This window comes from Helicoverpa armigera, chromosome 27, assembly GCF_030705265.1.
Source record: "Helicoverpa armigera isolate CAAS_96S chromosome 27, ASM3070526v1, whole genome shotgun sequence".
In the NCBI taxonomy this organism is placed as follows: domain Eukaryota; kingdom Metazoa; phylum Arthropoda; class Insecta; order Lepidoptera; family Noctuidae; genus Helicoverpa; species Helicoverpa armigera.
In genome coordinates, this window is record NC_087146.1 from 668,028 (window position 1) to 694,992 (window position 26,965).

Genomic DNA, 26,965 nt, shown 5'->3' on the forward strand with positions numbered 1-26,965 from the left:
ATGATTTAATTTTAATGCAAAAAGGATGGTGATACATATCCTGTTTTTCTTTATCTCTTCAATATTCAGGGTTCCCCACTTTGAAAGGAAAACCGAAACCTTCATAGGATCCCTTTGTTTTCAGTCTGTCTGTCGCATTAGAAACAGCTTGCAATGATGATAAAGACATATTAAAAGGATCCTGTTTTACCCTTTGCTTACGGACCCCTAAAAAATAAAATCTTATAAGACACTATAAAATTCTCATAATAAAAGCTAGCTACATTATAAATTCAAAAGTACCTAATAAAACAATCATTTATATACCAAACTTGAGATTTCAAACAAACTTAGTTGACCTCTCTTTGTTCACGTTGATTGGACGAAAAATCTTTTTCCAAAAGTGCATAGACCTGATACCTGATACCCACCCTCCCGTCTAGACAACCTGTAGGTAGTTTGACAAAAATATTTGCAATAATATTGTCAGTTTGCGCTCAGACGCCGCGCTGAGCGGACGTATCGCGCTTTCGTTATTTGAAAGTTTTAGACGTATACGTGGTCTGTGATAAGTTTTTTTTTGTATCTGTGATAGTTAGAGTTAAGTTATGTTTTGCTTGTTTGGAGCTAGTAAGTATTTTATGAGTATATTCTTATTAAATAAATAATTATTTTTCTAACATTGCTGTGCACGGGGTCGTGTATTCGCTTCCGGGATCGAGCCGAAATCGGGTTTTAAAAAACTTTAATAAAGTAGCCTAGAGTCTCGAAGTTGGTGATTGATACACCCGTGCATCGGAGAGCACGTAAATGTCGGTCCTGCGCCTGATCTCTCTCCGGTCGTGTCGGATTTCACCAAAAACATATTTCTATTTTTTGTTTATATCTATTTGGAAAGTTTTCTATTTACGATTTTGTTCAGCATATCAACACCTGTTGCTGTTGTCGCTTCCATTTCGAATGCTACTAAAAATACTAACGATATCCCATTTAGGTTTCTCAAACAAAATACTTTATTTGGAACTCTATTACCACGTGTATAGATATTATTATTGAAAAGCTAAGAGGAAGTATCACTTTCAAATCTTCTTCTGTTGTTGAGAATTGCTCCATTTTTAGCAAAAGGAGTATGTTTACATACAATAGGTACCTTCAGGGTCGTTTTTGTTTTAATCATCATCAGCCTTTTCCTTGTCCCACTGCAGGGCATAGGCGTCTGCGGGTTGTTCGAAAGAGATACCGCGGCCCTGGTACATAAAAGGCCTATGACGGAACACGACGGTTTTTAGTCAGTAAGAGTCTGACACTCCCTCACCGCTGCTAACCCACAGCGGGAGGGGTCATTTGATGATTTTTGACGTCGGAAAAAAAAGGGCATAGGCGTCTTCTCATATAGAGAAGGAATGAGCGTTTTAATCACCACGTGCGCTCAATGTGGATTGGGCATGGTACTCATAGAATCAGTAAAAGCCATGGTATTTTATGGTACTCCATTGATCATTGTGGGTTTCGCGTGTTTACATTGATGATCATATGCCCAGCCTTTTCTAAACTATGTTGGGGTCGGCTTCCAGTGTTATCGAATGCAGCTGAGTACCAGTGTTTTATATGGAGCGACTGCCTATCTGACTTCCTCAAGCTAGGATGACCGGGCAATCCGATACCTCTTGGGCAAAACTGGGTGTCAGACATACTAACACTTGACACAAAACTTGACACTTGACAGAAAAAACACATAGGAAGTGGTGAAGGGCGGGAGTTTTGGGGGCTCTCTTTTGTAGATTTGACGTTCAAAAAGTGCTGATTTTCAGCCTACTTTGAATAAATGACTTTTGATTTTTGACTGGCTTCTGACTTCCTGTAACGACTGCCAATGATGTTCAAATGATAGCTGGAACTTTACAATTACAGTTAGAACAACTGGCTGAAAGGTCAAAGCGCTTTGTTATAAACTAAGAACCAAGGTCTGTGGTTACAAAACAAAGAATACTTGTACATAAAAATTAAATACATAACACATACAATGAGTTCGTTTAATACAAATTACATTCTTCAAATACTAAGATATCATAGATGACCGAAGCTTAACAACTACAGTCAAAGCTTGCCTATGATTACAAAATCACCTTTCATTTCTGCACTCCTGGTACTCAAAGCGAAAGCAAGGCTTGGCGCGGTCAGTCTGTGGATGGGTGAGCATCTTGTCATGATGAGTTCTTCCGTGTTTCGGAAGGCACGTTAAATTGGTGGGTTTCGGCTGTCATTTGAACATCTTTTGCAGTCTTTACTGGTTAGTCAGAAGCCAGTAAGTCTGATACCAGTCTTACCAAGGGGTATCGGGTTGCCAGGGTAACTGGGTTGAGGAGATCAGATAGGCAGTCGCTTCTTGTAAAACTCTGGTACTCAGCTGCTTCCGGTTAGACTGGAAGCCGACCCCAACATAGTTGGGCAAAGGCTCGGCAGAGTATGTGGATTATAGTAGAGTCTGTAAGTAGTAAAGTTACATATTTAAAGAGAATTGTGTACATATAAAGTGCAAGTTTGTTTTGTACTTTTGTGTGGGAATAATAACATGATTTAAGTTGCAAATGTGACAAAAGGTCATGGATACTCCCGGTATATGGCTCGTTTCATAAATATGTATTTACGACTTACGGGCTCACTGTTTTTCAAGTTTCAAGGTACTTTATGAGTTTGTTTCTTGCAATATTATGGTGTTTTTAACCGACTTCCCATAAAAGAGAAGGTTCTCAATTCATCAGGATTTTTTCTTTATTTATGAAAGATTACTTATTTTAGAACTATGATGAAAATGATCCTATGTAATTTTATTTTATTTTTATTTTATTTTATTTATTTTAAGAAGGCTTACAGACTAATAACATAATATGTAACAAAAATATATTTTCCAGTTGCTAATAACAAGCCTCCACAGATATATGATATTAACGATGAACTATTATAATGCCTGAATGTGTTTTTTTTTTTTTTTTTAATTATTAATATTATTTATTTGCTACGTGTGTATTTGAGTACCATCAGACAGTGCTTCATTCTGAAAAAATGATTTAGCTAAAAGTTTCCTTGCTACTTTCGTCTTAGTGCAAAATAAGTCAATATCATGCTCACGAGATAATTCATTAAAGCAACGAGCGCTTCTAATAAGGTAAGCATTACGCCTATAATTAGTGGAGGTGGAAGGCACACTCAGTAATGGTCTCCATCGCAATCCAATAAGGTTAGTTTTAAATTCAAGTTTTGAAACGAGCTCAGAACAGTCAATCGATCCATTCGCTATCTTCATTAAGAAGCATATATCATTGATGAGCCGCCTGTACTCTAGTGGTAAAAAATGGTATTTCTTACATCGTAAGAATCCGTAATCCTACTAATAATATGAACGTGAAAGTTTGTTCCTCTTTCACGCAAAAACTACTTTATGGATTTTGATGTAACTTGACTATAATATAGCTCATATATCAGAATAATTGATAAATTACATTTTATCCATTTCCGGAAAAAAGTTACCTCGGTAAGCGGGTGAAACCGCGAGCAGAAATTAAAATTTTTACAGATTCATTTTGCATCCAAAACTCTACAGTTTCCTAGTTCATAACTCGCATACAAACACACATATGAGTACAGGTGAACGCTTTCAGACCCTTTGTCGTCTGAACGTTGACCTAGGTTAGGTCTGTCTAGACCCAGTCTAGACTTACACCCTAGCGCATTCAATTTTGGGGAGAAATGATATTGAAATTTGTGATTCCCAACTTTCAATATGGTTTTTAGGGATAAATAGCATGTTATTAGTTTTTGAAAAAACAGGTGAATTTTATATGGGAAGTTTTTTGTATGATAAATAAGGTCTGGTCTTTGTAATGAGTGCAATGTCAGCTTACTTTTAGCAAATCTGTGTTTCTTATGCAACTTTCATTTTTTGAGTATTTAGAAAATAATTTGCGACTTCTATGAGATCTATATTTTAGAGAATTCTAATCTTAAATGCAGGATAATATTTTTGTTAACTTGAATATAGCTATTTGTGGGGATATTATAAATTGCATATCAAATAAATAATCGCCTATCAATAAATACTCATCATTTATATTCTTTTTTACATCAAATAACTTACTTCACTACAAATAAACTAAATGTTTAACAAAACTCAAACTGCAAATAATTCGAAATTATACATCAATATGACATTGCTTTTTTTATTATAATGCAATACAGTTAAATTTATTCTTGTACAAAAATACTACATACATAGCATTAATACTGACTGCACAGCAAATTTTCCATTTTTCATAGTAAAATAACTATCCCAGTCGCATATTATCCAGTAAGTATAACAAAACCTGTTCATCATATTTATCTTAATTTTCAAGAAGCCATGCTCGGCAAGTTTAATGATTATTATAACAAAAAAATTCTGTCACATTGCATTATTTCTAAAAACAGAACAAATTAACTGAAAAAGGTTCGCGGTTTCCCGCGCTTTTTCGTCACTGGAGTGTAGAGTGGCGCGAGCGAGTCAGATAGAGTTCAATTAAAAAACATTGTATTAAAAATTGAAGCTAGTAACGAAAACGAATCGCTGCAAAACCGACTCCACGTAGTCTTGTTTGCCCTACCCCTAGAGTGCAATTTAAAACCGCGTAGGCGCGGAGGGGCGAGGCGGCCTGCGAGCTGAGGAGCAGGTAGTTTTAACGCTCGCCGCCGCGGTTGAGGCTGGCCGGCTCTGCCGGCCAGTAAGCCGAAGCTGCGGTGGTGAGCGTGAAAACCATCTGCGACGATAAGCTCGCATGGGACCGCCGGAGCCACGAAGCGCCGGAGCCGTGACAGAAGCCATGCTTGCTGCATGTTGCATGCTTACTTCCATGTTGCATGCCTGCTTACATGCTGCATGCCTGCTTGCATGCTTCAGGCTTGTTTGCATGCTTCTCACAGGGAAATAAAAATTCCAAAACTACTTTTGCCAAAAGATGATTCTGACTATAAACATTCTGAAATATGATATTATAATAGTAGCCTTTTAATGACTACTTATATGAAATGTATGCCAAAAGGAAATACTGACAATGACTGAAAATGCACCTGCCCCACTTTTTAAAGAACTATATGTATGTGCAAGCAAGCATATCATCGGACTTGCGATCCGACTCAAGTACGTGGTGCCACCTGCAGAAGCTAAAAATGTGCCTATTGGGCAAAAAAGGAAATGTGGACGCTTATTAATAATTCAATAAATTAAAATTTTGTATTTAATTTTATATTTTTTTTCTGATCTCATTATGTGGTAATTAATAAATAATAAGATGACTGTGACTAATAAAATGCTGTTTTATTCAGAAAAACTGCTGTAAATAATATAAAAATAGAAGCTATATTTAAAAGAAAAAGAGTTAACATGTATAATGTGCATTAAGATTGTTAGCTGTGCATTTATGAAAAAGCGTTTGCTTTAGGAAAAATCGCTGTACGCTGGGAAAATAAATTGTAGTGTGTTTAGTGATATTTTGAGTTGAATATTTTGCTGTGCAATCAGTAATTTTGATGGGAATTCGGAATCTTATTGCATAGAAAAAGGATATTTTTTGATATGCGTTTAAATACTACCCCTATTTGTGTTAGAAAAAAATACTCCAAATGAAATTTCTGTCAAAAACATAGATTAGGAAGTGGTGAAGGGTGGGCGTTTTGGGGGCTGTCTTTTGTTAACGACGCCTTAAAAAAAAATTGAGTCTTATATAAGGGTTTATTTTGTTAATAAAGCCAAATAAATAAATAAATAAGAAATGAATGGCCAAGGGACATAAACTTTTGGCTTGTAAAACCTACGCTAAAATTGATGAAGACTATAACTAATTGATATCGTTCCGGCTCATCAAGTGTTCACTGGCGTGGTGAGGCGGGCCCTTAGGCCCTTTTAAATATAAAACTGTAGCTACTTCTATGTTTAGCTAAGTTTTGTTTGGATATTTTCCGTACTTTTTAAGCTCAGGTATACCAAGGGTAAAACGGGACCCTATTAGGCAGCCCACGTCAGACTTTCTGTAGGACAGATAAATCGGACCGATATTTTGTAGGATGTTCCGTCCGACTTTTGTGCTTTGCACTGTTGCTATCAGTGCGTTCTATTTTTCTCCTACAAAAAATCGGTGACCGATTATCGGACATGCGGCGTATGACTTCTCTATCTTCTGTCACTAGGCTCTCATGTAGTGTGAGAGTTTTAGAAGTTTTCTTAGATTTCTGTTTCCGCTATAACAACAAATACTGAACATTAGAATAGTGTAATATTTTAGACTATATACTGGTCTTAACTGGTAATATCCAGTATTTGTGTTGGAGGTCAAATAAAAGTAAAATACTGAAATACTAAATCTAGTCAGACTCGTAAATCGACTTAATTATGTCAAAAATCAGACTAATTTCATGATAAACTATTCAAAACTTTATTTTCATTAATAAATGTTTAACCTTCAACCGAATTAGGTACCAGGCGATCATAAAATCGAAATACCTAATTTAAATTGTCGAAATATTAAATTGTTTTTTTCTTTATTTACAGGTGAGTGTGCGAACGTGTTCGATAGCTGTGACGATGAGAAATTGGAAAGCGTGAGTTGATCTCCTACCAATTTATGAACTCCTAGTACTTCGAAGACTGATATTAAAAGGGGAGGATTAGGATAACTGATTTTCAGTCTGGATTTTTAAGTCTAGACAGAGATTAGGGTTTGGGTTTGATTACCGACTCGGGTGAAATCTTACTTACATTTTTAAGTGCAAAGGATTAGTACGTTTTATAGCTGCTTAGGGATTTTTTGTAATAAAGGCTTAAATGCTTTTACTTAAAATTTTCTTTTGACTTACTATGACCTACCTTAATATTTTTGAGTCTAGCTTTAAAACTACGTGGCTCAAGGCCGTTACCTGGGCCACTTAAAAGCTTATTAAATTTCATAATTAACAAAGATTGCAAAATATGTATACCTCTTTCTGCCTTTCAAAAAGCAAGGTCAAAATAAGTGCATACCAGACATTTTGTGAAAGTATCCAATTGTAGATTAACTGGCTGCTGACCACTGTATGAAAGCCACTAAAATATATTTTTAATTCTAGTTCTCAAAATCCGAAAGTCCTAGTAAGAACTTCTAACAAAAAATCGGCCGATTATCTGGCCTACAGACATGGGTAGTCAGAAGTCAGTAAGTCTGACGCCAGTCTAACCAACGGGTATCGGGTTGCCCGGGTAATTGGGTTGAGGAGGTCAGATAGGCAGTCGCTCCTTGTAAAGCACTGGTACTCAGCTGAATCCGGTTAGACTGGAAGCCGACTCCAACATAGTTGGGAACAAGGCTCGGAGGATGATGAAAAAAATGTATGTGGGTAGCTAGTATATTCTGTTCTGTGTAATATCAATGTACTTAATTAATAGTCTATCAATAAAAATAAATGATATATTTCTGCGGTTGCGGTCAAATTGTTAACATGACCGTCCCGATACGATAAGTTTACCATTGCTATGTATTTTTATCATTGTGATATGTACATACTATAATTGTAACTAACTACATTTTTCATGTGATGTAGGACAAATGGGAGACCTTAATATCGTACACCCATGTAAAATATAGCTTAAAGAGGTAAAAGTCGTGGTGGCATAGTGGGTAAAGAACCACCCTCTCGAGTATTAGGGTGTGGGTTCGATTCCAGGTCAGGCAAGTACCAATGCAATTTTTCTAAGTTTGTATGCACTTTCTAAGTATATCTCGGAAATCAATGGCTGATAAAAAGGTGAAGGAAAACATCTCGAGGAAACCTGGACTATAAAGTCTGTAATCACCAACCCGGATTGAGCAAGCGTGGTGATTAATGCTCAATCCTTCTCCGTGTGAGAGGAGACCGCAGCCCAGCAGTGGGACGATAAAAAGGCTGTAACAGTAACGAGTATTCAGAAGCAAGAAAGTCTGACACCCAGTCTTACCAAGGGGTATCGGTATGCCCAGAGTTGAGGAGGTCACATAGGCAGTCTCTCCACGTGGCACACTGGTACTCAGCTGCATCCAGTTAGACTGGAAGCCGACCCCAACATAGTTGGGAATAGGCTACGCAGATGATGATGCTAGTAGTACCTATGTATAGATGACGTACCCTATAGATAAAACAATTGCCTATGATTACGCATCAATGATCTGATGAACACAAAACACAATTACCCGTTATGCACTCGCCGTTCTCTATAAGTACAGTTAAATGCACTTTTGTGCATCATAACACTGCATTATATGCATTGAAGCCCGTTTTCTATCGTCAGATATTTTTCTCGAACTTATTGGAAAGGCTAAAGTTTGTGTTTGTATGTATGTTTGTGCCTTGTTAAGGGGCAAAAGGCTGAACGGATTTTGATAAAACTTGGCAATTACGTACCTATATCCCTGGTAATATATTAAATGCTAAAGTAACTCTGTCTGTATGTCTGCCTGTCTGCTTCGCTTTCACGTCTAAACCACTGAACTGATTTTAATAAAATTTGGTACAGAGATAGAGTTGAACTTAAGAAAGAACATAGGATAGTTTTTATCCCGGACTTTTGAAGAGTTCTCTTGAAAACGCGATATAAGCGAACTTGACGCGGGCGAAGCCGCGGGCGGAAGCTAGTATAGTCTATAATACTCAGAATATTATATAGGCTACTTTAATCCGGATACCGGTAGTAGAACACTTGGGAAGCGGCTGAAACCGCTGGCGGAAGCTAGTTACATTATAAAGGGGAAAGTTAGTTTCAGAAGCAAAGTTATATGACTGGAAATATACCAGTGCAACCTATCTTGCGTAAATCGGATACCTGCTGTCCGATTTCTTCATACATTACAGGAAATTATAAAGTCATCGACTGTCTAGCCTTTTTCCAACTATGTTGGGGTTGGCTTCCAGTCTAACCGTATGCAACTGAGTGCCAGTGTTTTACAAGGAGCGACTGCATGTCTGAACTCCTCAACCCAGTTACCCGGGCAGCCTTAAACCCCTTGGTAAGACTGGTTGTCCGACTTACTGGCTTCTGACTACCCGTAACGACTGCCAAAGATGTTCAAATGACAGACGGGACCCACCAATTTATCGTGCCTTCCGAAACACGGAAGAACTCGTCATGATAAGATGGTCACCCATCCACGAACTGACAGCGCCAAGCGTTGCTTAACCTTATGACTTAGCCACGGGTTCTCTAACTAAAAGTCAATTCACAATAACTAATTTCAAGTGTCTACTATCGATTATTGTTCTCGCATTAATCGAGAATCGCTAATCGAAATCCCACCCAAAACAAAAATGTGAAAGACTGCCAAGTTCGATAATATGGGAATGCTTCGCCTATAAAAGAAGTGAGATCTGAATAAGTACCAAGTTCCATACACATACCTCAGTTAAAAATAGTTACTTTTTAATGATGTTACTTGGCAAGTTTTCATACACCTTGTTATAAACCTACTAAACGCAATGAATCAAGTATTTAATTTTCTATTAAAACTTGCCAAGTAATCATCATTAAAAAGTAACTATTTTTAACTGAGGTATGTGTATGGAACTTGGTACTTATTCAGATCTCACTTCTTTATAGGCGAAGCATTCCCATATTATCGAACTTGGCAGTCTTTCACATTTTGTTTTGGGTGGGATTTCATTTATTTTGTAAGGTTGTTTATTTTATTTTTTTCTTATGATGAAGTTAGTTAAAGAAATGTCTCATTTATACTATCTTTTAGATTTTTTAATATGCACTATGTTTCTTACAAAGAAATGAACTAGATTAACTATGACTAGATTTACCAACTGACTGACATGACATGTTATCATATATTATGTTCGTGGATCAAAGTTACACATTCGTTATTTTCGAAAGTGATTCACACTTGGCCGTTTTCAGATTTTTACTTTACTTTGACTAAATACAAACCTTTGTACCATTCGAAGATATATTATATAAATATAGATAAATTTAGTTCGTTTTAGTTCCTTAGGGGTATAAATTTACACCGGGTATAAAACACCTTCATTATTTTGAAACCGACTCACACTTGGCCATTTTCAGATTTTTCCCTTTACCTTGACATAAAGACCTACCTCCATGCCAAATTTCAAGTCAATACGACCATTGGAAGTGGTCTAGGTTTTTGATGAGTGAGTCAGTGAATCAGTGAATCAGTGAATCAGTCAGTGAGTGTATAGTAAAAATAGCGATTTTCTGACGTCAATATCTCAAGACCTACAATAGGTGTATTAATGAAATTTTGTATTTTAGATAAGTGAGGTGGTCTCAACAGATACTAGAAATTTGATATGCGTAAATAAAATAGATTTTGAGTTACAGGGGGGTCGAATTTGGCTCGAAATGGTTCGTGTAATATAACCCACGGCCGGTGTGTCGCCTTTTTTGCTCGAACTTGGCGGACACACTGCCGTGTGTCTAGATATGAACACGCGTTCAATTCGAATCGTGATCGGTAATCGGTATATCATAATCGGTGCCAAGGTTCGATGCTGTGTTGCGTCAATTCCTTTTACGCACGCGTTCTTAGTGGTGGGAGTGAGCGATGGTTTTTATATCGATTTTTTTGTTGTGAATCGATTCATAGTGGTTTGAAAGTTTGTTATGTAATTCGTGTTTACGTTTTGATACGCTTTAGAAAAAACAAAAACAGCTGCCAGCGTTTTCATCCGCACCACGAGAGAACTACTTCGCGCTCTCGGACAAAAAGGAGTTTATAGCCTTCAATATGAAAAAAAAAGCTTAGTGGGGTGAAAATTAGCATCACCTTTTGAACGTCAAATGTGTCAAACTTTCTCAATAAATGGGCTTTTTCTCAATAAATGGGCTAAGTATCTAACACTGAAACATCTGTTTCAGTCGGATCTGTAGTTCCTGAGATTTGCAGGATCAAACTAACTCTTCAGTTTCATTAGTATTATACACATACATAGATAACCAATTTAAATGCATAGATAACTTTTCGATTTTTATGTCAATGTCTATCAATGCCTGATAAAGTTAGATTCGACAGATAAAAGTCAATATAAAATACTATAGCTAGAATCTAAGTGTGGGAGTTGCAATTTCAGTCACTCAGATTAAAATCCATATCGGAGGATTAATAAAGCTCAGAGAAAAGCCTGAAATAGAAAGTCTATTTTTATCCCATTGTCGGGGGAATATGAAAGTGTAGCATAAAGAGGGTTTTAAGCAGAAAATAGCCTGTTTCTAAGCCGTGGGTGGTAGCTTTTAAGTTTTTTAGGTCAATAGGCACACTAGTTTTTAATAGGAGTAGGATTCTGATTGAAATTAAATTCCAATTGTAGCTTTATACTTCAGTTATCTGAGAAAGTGAGAGAAATGGGTTGGCGGAAACATGAAAATCGTTGCAAAATACACAATATTTCATACCTAGGCTTCTGGATAACCACAATTCACATTGAAAGATAAATGACAAGAACGTATACATACTACGATATAAAAAATGTTATTTGACACATCAAAAACCTTACTTTGTTGAATAGTGGTTACTCTCCTGTAGAGTAAAATTTTATCAACTTCCCCCGATCGCCAAGTGAAAGTGTGTACAGATTGAGTTTTCTCCAACATAAAAAACTAGATCACTAACAATGTAATCGAAACTAGAACGATTATTTAGTTAATCGATTACTCGAACGCCCATCACTAGTAATAAGTCTAGACCTAACGACGCCATATTTTAAATCCGACTGACCATTCAGCGAATGCAGCGCGTCACTACAATTCTATTATTAAACGGCTGTTAGCTTCAATCGCTTTATTTACAAATTGCTCGTTTCCCGCATTTTTTTGTTCCACTAGACGCTCAGCGCTGCAAAGCGCTTTCCGCTGCAACGGTGTGATATTTTCCGCTTGACGACAACTTATCTAGGTCAGAAGGGCTCGGGGAGATGTGACGTCATAGTGCATTCGAACATTGGACCTCAGTCCAAAAACGACGTATGTACAAACCTCGATCAAACTAAAATTAACCCTATACCATACGTATAAAGATGAAAATAAAATTTCCCGATTTAATAACGAATTACCTTGCTTCTATTTTACTATACAAAGGTCGTATAAATCGTTTATTTTAATAGTTAAATTGAATCTTATGTGCTTATGATTAGGTTTGGTTTTGAATGGGCTCGCCTATTGCGTTATGTTGGCATGTTATGAAGGTCTTATTAACATACAAAAGCTCTTTTAACGTTATGTGCACCTAGTACTTTGTCATCGTGTGATCGGCGAAGCGCGATATTAGATTTACTGATTTGTTCATCATTCTTTACTATTTTATTTGTAAGTATTTTTCCCGCATCGGTAAGCCTAAGAAAATTCAAAAAATCTATTTTAAGATCAGTCCCAGTTTTCCAAATTCTCTTGCAGGTCAATATCCCCAAAAAACTATTTCAAATACCCAAAAATTATCTAAGCTTTCCAAAAACTAGAAAAACAACAATGTACCTGCGAAGCTGCCTACTTTTGATCCTAAAATCTAGGTAAATAGGTTACCGGGTCATTTTGGTATGGGCGTGTCTATAATGCATTTTATACTTTCAAAATCTTTTGGAGTGCAGCTTCTTCAATATTAGGCTTAATTTCTTAGAGAAAATATTTTCATAGCCTAGCTCTTCAAGGATATGATTGCCTAGTACCTATTGGCTTATTATATTCCTGGTGACTAATAACTTAAAAGTCGACAAATGTTGGCAACAAATAAAATAACTTGCCAGCGATTAAATATTTTCGCGACTATTATAATATGTAAGGTTCAAAATTAAGGGTGTTATAAAAACTAAAAACTAGCAGCTGCGTTTGGGTAGCAAATAAACTATACCAGTCAATTGAAATATTAGGTGAGGAGCTATTTATAATGACTTGGCGACTAATAATGTTAGTTGGATGGCAAAGATAATATGTTACCAACTATTTCGTGCCGACTAAAAACCCAGTTTCAGGCTTCGCTTTGTGGATAGCTCTAAATATTAAAAGGAGTACAATAAAAAGGAATAAGAGTTAATTATTAATATTGTGTATCATAATTTCATGAAAACGGCGGAAGGTGCGGTGGTATTATCTCACTTGGCGCACTATGAAGATGGTAGAATTTAATTTGGATTCATTTTATTTAGCATATTGCCATTTATAACCTTCAATTAAAAAAACATTGTATTAAAAATTGAAGTTAGTGACGAAAACGAATCGCTGCAAAACCGACTCCACGTAGTCTTGTCTGCCCTACCCCTAGAGTGCAATTCAAAACCGCGTAGGCGCGGAGGGGCGAGGCGGCCTGCGAGCTGAGGCGCAGGTAGTTTTAACGCTCGCCGCCGCGGCTGAGGCTGGCCGGCCCTGCCGGCCAGCAAGCCGAAGCTGCGTAATAATGTTAGTTGGATGGCAAAGATAATATGTTACCAACTATTTCGTGCCGACTAAAAACCCAGTTTCAGGCTTCGCTTTGTGGATAGCTCTAAATATTAAAAGGAGTACAATAAAAAGGAATAAGAGTTAATTATTAATATTGTGTATCATAATTTCATGAAAACGGCGGAAGGTGCGGTGGTATTATCTCACTTGGCGCACTATGAAGATGGTAGAATTTAATTTGGATTCATTTTATTTAGCATATTGCCATTTATAACCTTCAATTAAAAAAACATTGTATTAAAAATTGAAGTTAGTGACGAAAACGAATCGCTGCAAAACCGACTCCACGTAGTCTTGTCTGCCCTACCCCTAGAGTGCAATTCAAAACCGCGTAGGCGCGGAGGGGCGAGGCGGCCTGCGAGCTGAGGCGCAGGTAGTTTTAACGCTCGCCGCCGCGGCTGAGGCTGGCCGGCCCTGCCGGCCAGCAAGCCGAAGCTGCGGTGGTGGAAACCATCTGCGACTATAAGCTCGCATAGGACCGCCGTAGCCCCGCAGCGACGGAGCCGTGACAGAAGCCATGCTTGCTGCATGTTGCATGCTTACTTCCATGCTATTCACCTATAATTTTGAAAATAACAGCCGCAAAATATTTTTTCTTCATGCCATTTTAGACTTTATTTAAAGCTATTAAAAAGTCGCACAATATATTTATAATATGAGCTAGTTTATATTTATTCTTCATCCAAACAATTTTAAATAGAACCTGATTTGTATTATTTATGAATGCCCATTTTCTATTTTATTGTCATCATTAAGTTTTCGCTTAGATATTAATTCAGTCGCCAAAAGAAAAACTTGATGCTAGTTTAAATTAAAACGGACCTCATAACTGATATATTAATATGCTACCTTTTACTTATTATGATACTCCTTTTTAGCTGCCAACCCATTATAAATGGTACCCACTCTATTATTTTTTAAAACCTATATTCGTTTTACTTAGTCGCCGCGTTAAATACATGCCGTACCTATTTAGTCACCTTACCAGATCATTTTTTGATACAAATTGTTTTGGTTTCTTCTGTTTTTTGACCCCAATATGTGCTCCAATAATTTCATCTAAAAACCGTTTTTACTATTGCAAAATGTTGATAAAATAACTACCAAACTCATCGATAGCCAAACCAAAATATTGAAAACAACTCAATAAGATAAACAATAATAAATTGAATTCCAAAACAATTAAGTTGCCTCCAAAATAAGTTTATGTTTGTAAATAAACGATCAACGAAAATGCTGGAATGTTATTTTGTTACTAAAAATAAAAATAGATTTCTGTAACCTGTCCATCTTTTCGTTGATTTCAACCAGAGATTGAATTTTCCGTATAAATTATGTCTCTCAATCGCAAAACAAACGATGGATAAATTGTAGCAATCCTCAGTAAATTACGCACATTTTTAACCCCCGACGCAAAAACGACGGGGTGTTATAAGTTTGACGTGTCTGTGTGTGTGTGTGTGTGTGTGTGTGTGTGTGTGTATGTGGCATCGTAGCTCCCAAACGGATGATCCGATTGTAATGCGGTTTTTTTTGTTTAAAAGGTATGTCAGTCGGGAGTGTTCTTAGCTATGTTTGGTGGAAATCGGTTCAGGTCTTCAAGGTCATCAGCTCGTTTGCTAGATGTGATAGGAATGTTACACGCTCAGTTTACTTGCAAGCATATGTGGGATCTGAAATTTGAAACACTAATGTCTTTTGGAACCACTGAGCTGGTCTGCTGTTAGGGCACGAAGGTAGGAGACGTAACCCTGAACTGCCTTTTAGTAAACCCATCGAGTTTGGGCTCGTTGAATTTGTCTTGACGAGTTCTCTTCATATTTCTGATTGACGAGAACCTGATGCTGGAAATGGGATGTGGTGGATGAAACCCTGGAATGCCGGAATGAAACGGATAAACCGATTTATATTTTTGCTGAAAATCTAGAATGTCCAAAGGTTAATCTTTATTGTTTCTGAATCTGTGCAATTCTCCCAGAGCCAGTTTGTCATGAGGATTGTTAAACAGCTTCCTTTGGCCGAGATCGCATATAGCGACCCCATCTTAAGATAAAATAAATTAAATGAAAGAAGGAAAAATTAAGGAGCTCCTTTAAAAAGCATGAAATAAAATAAAATTATGAATTTAAAAAAACCCCCGACCCAAAAAAAGTACGCAATAATTATGACAAATGGTTAAAAACGCTAAACTCTATAAAAAGCAAAAAATAACTTTTAACACTACGTAAACTAAATTTTGACGTGTCGGGGGACCGCTTCTTACCTTCATAAATACTTACATAAATCAAATGATACCTACCTAATTACAACATTCGTTTAAAAAAAACACGTATCTAAACTAATGAATTAGAGCGGTCCCCCGACACGACAAAATTTAGTTTACGTAGTGTTAAAAGTTATTTTTTGCTTTTTATAGAGTTTAGCGTTTTTAACCATTTGTCATAATTATTGCGTACTTTTTTTGGGTCGGGGGTTTTTTTAAATTCATAATTTTATTTTTGAAATAAGAACTGGAACGAGTAGCTTCAAAAATTAAAATCTAATTTATTCCAGTCGCTTTTGGTAATCAACAGCCATGCATTCAAATTGGTACGTTATTTCAAGCGTTGTAAAGTCGGTTTTCCTCCGCAGCGTTATCCGAAGGTTTATTCAAATGAGTATAGTCCAACTTCTTTACTTCCTGCTCGCCTAGTACTTTAGTGCGCAGTTACATAATGTTCGGTTTACTAACACCTGTGGCGTGGGTTTTATTATCACTTGTTTAACACGTGCTTAGTTTGAAGAGTCAGCGTTTGTGGTTAGATGTCACCAAACTTTTTGTCGTCAACCATATTTAGGCTTCAGCCCGCGAATTTGTGCTCAGAATTTCAGAAAACTGTCATCATCATCATATCACTGGCCGTATCCCAATTTATTATTTGGGGGTCTTTTTCCACATTTTTCTGTCTCTCCATACTAATATAGTAAAGAGGAAACACTTTTTTGTTTGTACTCAAAAGTCTCCGAAACTTCCTAGCCGATTTGAAAATTCTTTCACAGTTGGGAAGCTACATTATCCCCGAGTACGGCACCGCTATATTTTATCCGACTACGGCAAGTAGTATTCACGACACGCGGGTGAAAACTGCGACTGATCTCAGATCATAATATTTTGCTCAAAGACAGCTCTCTGGCGTCAAGCCCGGATCACCATAGCAACTCGCATTTGGCATGGTATCAGACCATACTTTCTTCTTATATAATAGACGTATGTATTTCCTACGTCAAGTTCTCAGAAATCATTATTTATTATGTCAACAAGTATATCTATATGTGGTCTTGTTACTTTCCACGGTAAAATACTGCACTAGGTTAAGCTCGAAACTCCACATTTTTTAATTTTGCAACAATATCGGGTAACTGGATTGAGCAGGTCAGATAGGCAGTCGCTTCTTGTAAAGCACTGGTACTCAGCTGCATCCGGTTAGCCTGGAAGCCGACCCTAACATAGTTGGGAAAAGGCTCGGCAGATGATGTATGGATAAGTAGAAAGGGACGACCAAAGAAACCATGGATGGATTTGTGTAACTTTAGATTCAGTCAGCTGCTAAGTAACAGAGATAGAACCATCGAGAGCTAGAAATAATCTTACAAACATAGATTATAGTCTTAAACTAAATTAGTCTTATCACTATTGTTCTACATATGTTTATACCTAGCTCATTTCTATAAACGGAACTTGTAAAACTAGATTACAAACACGAGTTTGGGGAAGTACAAAAAGTTAGGTACTACTAGTCATTGAACTTTATTCCGATATGAAAAGAAATGACAGTTCATATAAAAACGACCACCTAATTATATTAATCACACATAGATTAACGTACAAAAACAACAGAAAAAACAACATTAGGTTGGTAACAAACTGCTAACAGCTACTTCCAATAATAGATCTAAAACAGCAGATAGATCAAATATTGAAACTGACCGTCAAACAACAATATAGGAACCCCACTGCTGAAAAATTATCACATCAGTGTTGTGACTACGTGGGAAAGAGATGGGTGATATAAACTCGTATGTTAGAAAGAGATGACAGAATGTTTGTCAACATGTAGGAGTGTATTTTTAGATATAGTGTTTCCGCGGGGTTTAGATAAAAGTGTAAATTAGTGTATCACTTTTATCGTTTTATATAGGTTAGTAGTAAATTGTTTACAGGGAAAAGTGTTATCGGGGTTTTGTGAATGATAAATAATAATAGAGGTCTGTTATTTGTTTTGCTGGTCAAAGGCCTTTGTTATGTAGAGGTGCGAATAAAAATAAAATTGTTTTTAGCAAAATGTATCACATTGGTACTTATTATTTGGACGATATGTACCTACATAAATAACTCATTTCCTGTTTTAGAAAATAGACAACTTTCCTGTAATGGATGAAACATTCCATAAATAACTTCAAATCAACTTTTTATTGTCTTTAGTTTTATTTATTTCTACAATGTACACACTATACATATATACAAACTTAAACTACTTATCTTTATACAAAACTAAAAATAAATTACTATATACAAAATATATCATCATTCTCCGAGCCTTTTTCCCAAACTACGTTGGGGTCGGCTTCCAGTCTAACCGGATGTAGCTGAGTACCAGTGCTTTACAAGGAGCGACTGCCTATCTGACCCCCTCAACCCAGTTACCCGGGCAACCCAATACCCCTTGGTTAGACTGGTGTCAGACTTACTGGCTTCTGACTACCCGTAACGACTGCCAAGGATGTTCAATGACAGCCGGGACCTACAGTTTAACGTGCCATCCGAAACACAGTCATTGGTGTCTAAGATATACTTAGAAAGTACATACAAACTTAGAAAAGAAAACTTTATGTTTATATATACAAAATATATATAAACATAAAATACTTACTGTACTTCAAATTAAATAAAATACCTACAATCTGACATTTGGAATAGCCTGAAAACATCTGAAAAAGTTAGGAAAACTTCTCATTCTATCTTTCTTTGTTCTCACTTTTAATCGTAACACAAGTACTAGGCTGTCATAAAACGTAAGAATTCGTCATTTATCCTTGAGGATATAAATATCGTCCGTCCGAACAATGCCCAATTCTTTGTTCGAACATCAGCTGTACTGAAATTGAAAATAAAATCTGTACTTACTATGTATTTTTATTTACGTTTTAAAAAACATGTGTATAAGCTTGGCCCTATAGTAAGTGTTGTAATGAGTACAGCGACCTATTTTTCGGGTATTGCGTTGGAAATACAAAAAAATATACGTTGATTGAATTATAAATAAACAAGTTTTCCTATATCGAGGTGTTGCGTATTTTTGTGTACTGCGCAGATGGGGTATTGACTTGCCATATCATATGGGCATGATGATGTAATGCGGTGTTCCAGTGTTATCCTACGTTTTCTGGTGCCCTAGTACCTTGCTGGTGGAGATTACCATTTTAATTTTAAAATTGTTTAGGGTTTTCACAGAAAGTATTTCTATTATATTCCTTTCGATTAGATTAGATTTTTTTGAAACAATTTAAATCCTTTTTTCAGTAATCCATGTTTGTTTTGTTACTTCCTCTGCCTCATGTTCCAAGTTTTTTTTTCCTTTTTCCTAGACATGATGGTATTCTATTCTTCTTGTTACCCTAGTACCTGAACATCATAGTGAAATTTGGTCTATCTATGTACTCCGAATTGTTCGAATAATTTATCAATACGAATTACGAAGTAGCCTATGGCCACAAAGCCAAAGTTCGGGCTGCCACTGAGTAATTTCCTAGGAAAACTATCCTCTAACCAGGGCTATGACTCATCAGAAAATCAAATTATTGTAACTAACTAGTTACCTACAATAATTATATCCCACCAAAAACATTAAATGTAAAAAAAGCCAATCCTCTACGCAATTCCTCCACCGTAAAAAGTTTTGAGATCGCATAGAAGCCAAGTCCTGTTCAACTTTATTTGTAATAATAAATCAATATTTTGTGACCATATCAATAGTTTCGTTCACTTTACAATAATATTGACTTGGCCATGAGCACAATAAACTACAAATATAATACAGCATATCTTGGAGAGGTGAAAGTCAATCATGAAGTTTAATATCACAGAATTAAATACTTTTAGTTTTTTCAATTGTTACTAAATGACCGACAGTCAGTATCATCCAAAATCATGAACTGCACATTTACTATGGCGCATGTTTGGTCCATGGTGATCTCAAATTCCAATCAGTCCAATCGTAAAATCATGTCCATATAGAATGTATCAATTCAATGGTATTTACACATTATTTCAGGGAGCGACTATTAACTTGTGCTCATGGCCAAGACAATATTATTGTAATGTGAACAAAACTATTGATATAGTCACAAAATATTGATTTATTATTACAAATAAAGTTGAACAGGACTTGGCTTCTATGCGATCTCAAAACTTATTACGGTGGAGGAATTGCGTAGAGGATTGGCTTTTTTTACATTTAATGTTTTTGGTGGGATCTTATTTATTTTTTGTAGGTCTCCTTCTTCTCTAAGTAAATATAACAAATTAAATTAACTTACATGCAACTAACTAAATATATAACAAACTAAATATGTAGACCTAAACTAGCACGTAAACAACATTTTTTTAAAATAAACTAATAATTTTCGAAATTGTCGAATTTTTGAATCAAATATCTTTTAGAACAAAAGAGATTTATTTCAGAGGTAGATGGCGCTATCACATGAAATTGTTTTTTTTTTTTTTAACTAAAAACCGTAGCGCGATTTAGACCAGGACAACGCCATCTATCGAGCGAGCATGCAGTATTTATCGCACTGCATTAATATGAAAGATTTTATCATTATTCATTTTATTTTGACCTAGCTTTTTTATTCATATGTATGTATATTTAATACATAATAACATTATACCACACTACGTAACAATAAAACAAATAGTAACATTTTGTACATAAATAAATAACAAAGTTATCAATGCAGTCAAAATTCATACACAATGTTCTTGAAAAACCGCAAATATAAATTTGTTTCCTATTTTTTTATTAAGTTTTAAGGTTTTTATAATTTTCCCTTTATATGTAGCTAATAACCTATCTTGGTGCCAAATTTGAAGTTTCTAAGTTTGCTAGAAGTACCTTAGACTTTTGATGATCGGTCAGTGAGTGAGTCAGTGACAAAATGGTGTAACTTTGATCGCTCATAACTCGTAAACTATTTATTCAAATTTCTTGTAATTTTGGGACTGAGCTTGTTCTAATACTTACTCTTGGTCATCGAAAACCTAAACTCCTAGTTTTGTTCACATGGAAGATACAGGGGGCTGAAATAGCCGCGAAACGCTTCGAGAAAAGATGGTACGGCCGTGCCCGCTTTGCTCGAGTCTTGGCTGGGGCACTGCCGTGCCCTCAGATGCCGTCGGTATACTGGTATACTGCATTTTACCTAGAGATTCTATCTACAAAAATATCTTATCTTCTCCACTATATTCAAACGTGCGATCTAAGATAAATGTGCATGTATCGTTTCCATACAAAGATAACCAATCGAAATGACTCCGTAGATAAATGAACTGACACGTGCAAATCAGCTGTTTTTTACGTTATCTTCTTTAAACTTATGAGGCCTTGGTAGGTACGGTCAAAACTAAAGTCTGTTTTCTATACAAAAGTTCCACATCCACGTTCCTGAGTGCAAAAAGGATAAAGATATACATTTTGCATACCTGCGTCTCTTTTTCGCACTGCATTTTGAATTTGGAACACGTAACAATGTCTTTAAAAGGAGCGTGCTGGAGTAACGTTGAATATCTTAGAAGCTTCTGTCGCCCTAGTACTTTAGCTGGACTGGTATTAGAATAGTAAGATTTTTTTGAGCTTGAGTTGCATGAATAAAATAAATATTTGTTATCAAACATAGACGGCCTTGCGATACCATCGGCGATAACGTTAGTGATAAGCTATCGATTCTGAAATACATTACCAATTTATTAATGTGCAGTGTGCAGAATAATAAACCTATTGCTTGACAGAAATAACATTGAATATGAAAAGGCCTATTCACGAAAACTGCAAGCAATCGGCAATTGACGATTGCTTGTAGCTTGCGTTTCAACACAAACGGTGTCTCTGCTATGCTGTCGTCATGCGTCCACTGCCGCTTCGTGGTCATCATTTGCCATGAACCTGAATATATATCCTAGGGCTTCTGCTATCCTAGTACATATTTCTAAAAGCTATATGGTCAATTTCGTGGTCAATATTGAATATCCTTGGATATCCTAGTGGGCAAAGAACCAACCTCTCGAGTGTGAGGGCGCGGGTTCGATTCCAGGTCAGGCAAGTACCAATGCAACTTTTCTAAGTTTGTATGTACTTTCTAAGTATATCTTAGACACCAATGACTGTGTTTCGGATGGCACGTTAAACTGTAGGTCCCGGCTGTCATTGAACATCCTTGGCAGTCGTTACGGGTAGTCAGAAGCCAGTAAGTCTGACACCAGTCTAACCAGGGGTATCGGGTTGCCCAGGTAACTGGGTTGAGGAGGTCAGATAGGCAGTCGCTTCTTGTAAAGCACTGGTACTCAGCTGAATCCGGTTAGACTGGAAGCCGACCCCAACATAGTTTGGGAAAAAGGCTCGGAGGATGATGAATGAATTGTAGCACAAAATTAAACGAATCATTTGATAATTAGTAATTTGCCTAGCCGTTTCCCATTTTCTTTAATGATTCTTGGGTGAAACCATTCAACTCTTAGCTTCAACTATTACCTATCAGAATTCCTGACCAAGAATGAATGTCTTCAAGTGTCAATGTGTGAATGTCTGACCTTGGAAACCATTAATTAGTGTGTGAACGCCTGGATTTGAAAATCTGAAATCTTTCTGCTTTCAGAAGGTGATTATCATGCCTTCTGTAACTGACAGGCAGTAAATGATGATGAAACTACGCAAGGTCTAAAAGCATAATAAAATATTATAGGTACAACACTTCCGACATACTGCGTATAAATAAATAAATAAACCAAAATACACGTAGTTTGGTCCACGTTTTTGGAACTCATCCAAAAATGCGTGTTAAGTGTATTACCGGACTCTTATAGTTAAAATATTCGTTCCTTGGGTTAAGAATAGAGGTTAAACGCTAAACTTTCGTTGGGTTAATTTTAACTAGGCAATACACGTGGTAATGCGCGTTTAATCATTAATTATAGGGATAAATAATTTCGCTTTCTAATCAAGAAAGCAACTTTGAAATCACTCTAGTTGATCCAGACTCAACGCTTGAACGTACATACAAATCTACAAATATTTTCGTTCTCTGCACTGCAAGTAATTTAAGATACCAAAATCATCATACGTATATGAAAGAATAAACTAGACTTGTAATTCAAACGGCTGAGCCGATTTTAATGAAAGGCACAGACTATTGTTAAGTTAACCTTGTCTTAGAATTAACATCTAGTACTCCTACCCACATTAATAAAATGGCCACACATATGTGGTAATAAAACAGCTGATTACAAGGAAGCCATATTATTGCGCAACGACTATTCAAATCAGCTAGGCTCAAGTAGTGGGGAGTGCAACACGTTTTACATTAGTTCTAAACCAATAACTTATCGCACTGTTGTCAAGTGCAATAATGAAGTTTTTATGTTTATCGTTGGTCACGTCTTTTTATGTAAATTTTTGATTTAGTCATTTCAATATGTATTGTAAATGCTTAGCGTAGATAATGAAATTGACACGATTTTGATTTTGGTTAATAATTAGTATTTTTTAACAGCAAACATAAAAATACCATTAACATTTTTAACTGCTCATAACTTTTGAACCAATTGTCAGATTTTCTTCAATCATAGCTTAAAACCATCCCCATTTCACACCCTTTCAATGAAAGAAAACCTCATTCAAATCGCTCCATCCATTTACGAGATACAACGCCAAAAACCAACACATACCCAACCTTTGTCCGAAATTAAAAAGCTGACACATATCCCCAAAAAGTTGTCTGTTCCAAGCTTCTAATCTACGTAGCACAGCCCCAGTTTCTAGGCCCGGTTACCCTTGACCCAGTTTCCGTTGCAACCCACCCCTGCTGACCTATATTCCTATTGACCTGGTTGGTCTTCATGACCCGGCTCGCTGGAATGGTACCGTAATTTCTTTGTCTACTTATTCTGTTGTTTTGGTGGCTGTAAAAAAGTTTTTTGGCAGTTCGAAGGGTTTTGAGAAAATGTGGTCAAATTTGTGTTAGTTGGTCTTTTGTTGTTTGTTGTTTAATATTGAGGTTTCTGTCGATATTAAATGAGAATGCTTTGTGTTCCTAGTCTGGTTGTTTTATTTTATTTTGATAGGTACAGAGACAGATTAGGACAATAAGTATAGTGAAGACAACATACAGTACATAAATCTTAACTCTTCCTTGACACAGCATGTTACATGATTATTAAACGACCAATTAATTCCTTTTTTTTATTTTTATTGGAAAGCATGTTCTCGTAAGATCTTTTTTACCTCGAAATTATTCCTCCTGCAATTTACCTAACAAATATCGGTGAAGACACTCACAAAATGCTCATTTTTGGGGAAACTGAGCAATATCCTTTGTTCTAAATTGTACGTTTTGCGGATCATATTTTCAAAATGCGTTGACAATTTGTAATCCTTTGTTCTAAATCGTACGTTTTGCGGACCATATTTTCAAAATGCGTCGACAAGGGTCCATTTTGGAGACCATCTTTTTAGCAAAATGACTAATTATCAATTTTCCCTTCTCCACAGATGCATAGTTGCGAGCCCGTGCCGGCGGCGGCGCCCCCGGCGTCCGGGCCAAACCTCCTGCTGCAACTAGGACGGCTCATCATCAGGTCGCGGAGCGCTAGCCCTGCGGCCCGCGGCACCCCCCATGACCGACTGATCCACGCCAAGTTGATCGCTGCTAACCCCTCCACCAGCACACAGGTACTTCTATGCTTTTATGTGGCCCTAGTAACACTTAGTACCTGGTAGTTTGGCAGCAGATCATGACTGCATACGTGGATTGTTGCTAATCCTTAGTACTTTGCTGCTGCCGCGTAGGTACTTGTATTTCCTATCTTTTATGCGGTCCTAGTAGTTCGGCACCACGTCATGATCGACTGCATACATGGATTATTGCTAATCCCTTCCCTAGTACCGCACTTTGCAGCTCTCATACAGATACTTATACTTTCTAGCTTTTATGTGGCCCTAGTATTTTGCTAGCACATCGTGAGCGACTTTTTTAAAATTCCCGGTTGATACTTCGAAGCTTCTTTCTTATGAAGCTTCTGAGCCCTGAATCTTGGAAAAAAAACTAAGCCTGTTCAAAAACCGCTGTTACATTATACTTATTAGAGAAACTAGAAGTAGAAGAATTTGCTTTGATATCATGGTCTCCTAGTACTATATCTTACTCTATTTTCCACTTCCAGGTCCAGAACCAACCGAAGCCAGTAGAGACTGAGGAACCGCAGTCAGCTGTCGAGGCTCAGCTCAGCACGCGCGTGCAGGCTCTGTGGGACGACCAGATCCCCGTCTGTATTGAGGTCAGTTGCACACTCAACATCATCATCTTCCTCTTCCCAACTATGTTGGGGTCGGCTTCCAGTCTAACCGGATGCAGCTGAGTACCAGTGCTTTACAACATGTTCGTAAGAATTATAAAGACAGATAAGTCACCAAAGAGAAACGGAGAAGTTTTTAAACAAACAATAGGATTCCTCCGCTCGAGCATACCACTGAGTTTGCGGAGAATAAACAAAAACCGTGTTCATACAATAGATTCATCTTACGTCAAACTACATAACCTAAACTCCAAGTCTTTGCGAGTCCTTGTCTATTATCTAGAGGAATTTCCAGGACTTCTGCCTTTTTAGGTCAGTAAAGCTTTTTCCATGAGTCAAAGCCTGACCTCTTCTGGCTAAGGACCGCCTTCCGAGAGGCACAGCTTGCGACAGTCGCTTGTTTCGATTTTTTACTTTAAGGGATTGCCATTCCATATACTACAACCATGGAGAACAGTTTGGATGTCTTGTTCAATATCTTTCATCCATTCTCCGTGCCTTTTTTCCCAACTATGTTGGGCTCGGCTTCCAGTCTAACCGTATGCAGCTGAGTACCAGTGCTTTACATGGAGCGACCGCCCTATCTGACCTCCTCAAATCATTTATCCGGGCAACCCAATACCCCTTGGTTAGACTGGTGTCAGACTTACTGGCTTCTGACTACCCGTAGCAACTGCCAAGGATGTTCAATGTCTTCATGGTATTTTAATGAGTTTGACGTATATTTCCAGGTGCTGTTAGCTCCCGACTGCCAGGACTGCTACTCGTCGCTGTGCCGCGAGGGTGACTGCGACAAGCACGCGCACCGGGCACTGCTGCTCGAGCGCTGGACTATGACTGCGCAGCAAGTTAACAAGTAAGTGAAGTTACTGCAGGTGCTGCTAGCCACTGCCAGGACTGCTACTCGTCGCTGTGCCGCGAGGGTGACTGCGACAAGCACGCGCACCGGGCACTGCTGCTCGAGCGCTGGACTATGACTGCGCAGCAAGTTAACAAGTAAGTGGAGTGTAGTACTGCAGGTGCTGCTAGCCACTGCTAGGACTGCTACTCGTCGCTGTGCCGCGAGGGTGATCTTCCTTGGCAGTGGCGTGAAAAAATATTGTTTCTTCAGTTATAAGTGAAAGATGACAGAAGTACCAGGAGTCCATATCTAACAAGAAGGTGTACTGCGCCCTCTCTGTCAGACGCTGACTTGGCGAATTTTGTACCATATTTTTGATATCTGAACCCCTCGCTTTGTTTTGCTAGTCTTTCCATTCCAATTACCTTATTATTTATCGGAGAGCACGTAAATGTCGGTCCTGCGCCTGATCTCTTTCCGGTGGTGACGGATTGTCGTCCCATCAGGCTATGACACTGAGGGAATAGTCAGTGCACTTGTGTCTGCGCAAATGCTCGTGCACTATAATATGTCCTGCGCAGCTGGCTGATCTCCATATATGAGAACAACCACCGTAGCCGATAATCGGCTAGGAGGACATCATAATTTATCTCTATTACATAGCTGTGTTAGACTCCTTACAAAGTGATGGTCATAACGTTTGATAATTACTCGTACTAATCAAAATTCTCCGTATCTTCCAGAGGCGAACACAGCCCAGCATTCAGCACTTCACAATGGCTGCTGAACGCGGTCCGGTCGCAGCTGCACTTCTCGCAGCTGTCCGCGTGGCTCGCCAGGATCAAGGAGACCAGCGGTGATGACAGTCCCACGGAACGCAGGTAATACATACATTTATCTAATTCATATATTTCCAGTACTTTCTGGTGCAATTGGCAAATGCTATCAGTCAGTACAAACAACGCTATTATCCATTTGAAAACTGACAGCTGTCAACACAAATCATTCGGTTTTATTATTTACCTACTTTTTGGAAACTACTGCCCGTAGCGGAACT

At 37.5% G+C, this 26,965-nt stretch overlaps 1 protein-coding gene across 2 annotated transcripts in view; it reads left to right on the forward strand.

The window, feature by feature from the left end:
• Positions 1–572: 572 nt before the first annotated feature.
• The window catches only part of LOC110376173 (atos homolog protein A), a 32,286-nt gene continuing 5,893 nt past the window's right edge, over positions 573–26,965 (forward strand). The window contains exons 1-6 of one of the 2 annotated variants that reach the window (XM_049845030.2): positions 573–609; positions 6,557–6,606; positions 24,265–24,444; positions 24,936–25,049; positions 25,799–25,923; positions 26,652–26,789. In XM_049845030.2, coding sequence (XP_049700987.2) covers positions 588–609; positions 6,557–6,606; positions 24,265–24,444; positions 24,936–25,049; positions 25,799–25,923; positions 26,652–26,789 — 629 coding nt within the window. In that variant the 5' untranslated portion in view covers positions 573–587. Of the gene's footprint in view, positions 610–6,556; positions 6,607–24,264; positions 24,445–24,935; positions 25,050–25,798; positions 26,064–26,651; positions 26,790–26,965 lie in introns of those variants that run through there. The other variant, XM_064041983.1, reaches the window with a different exon arrangement.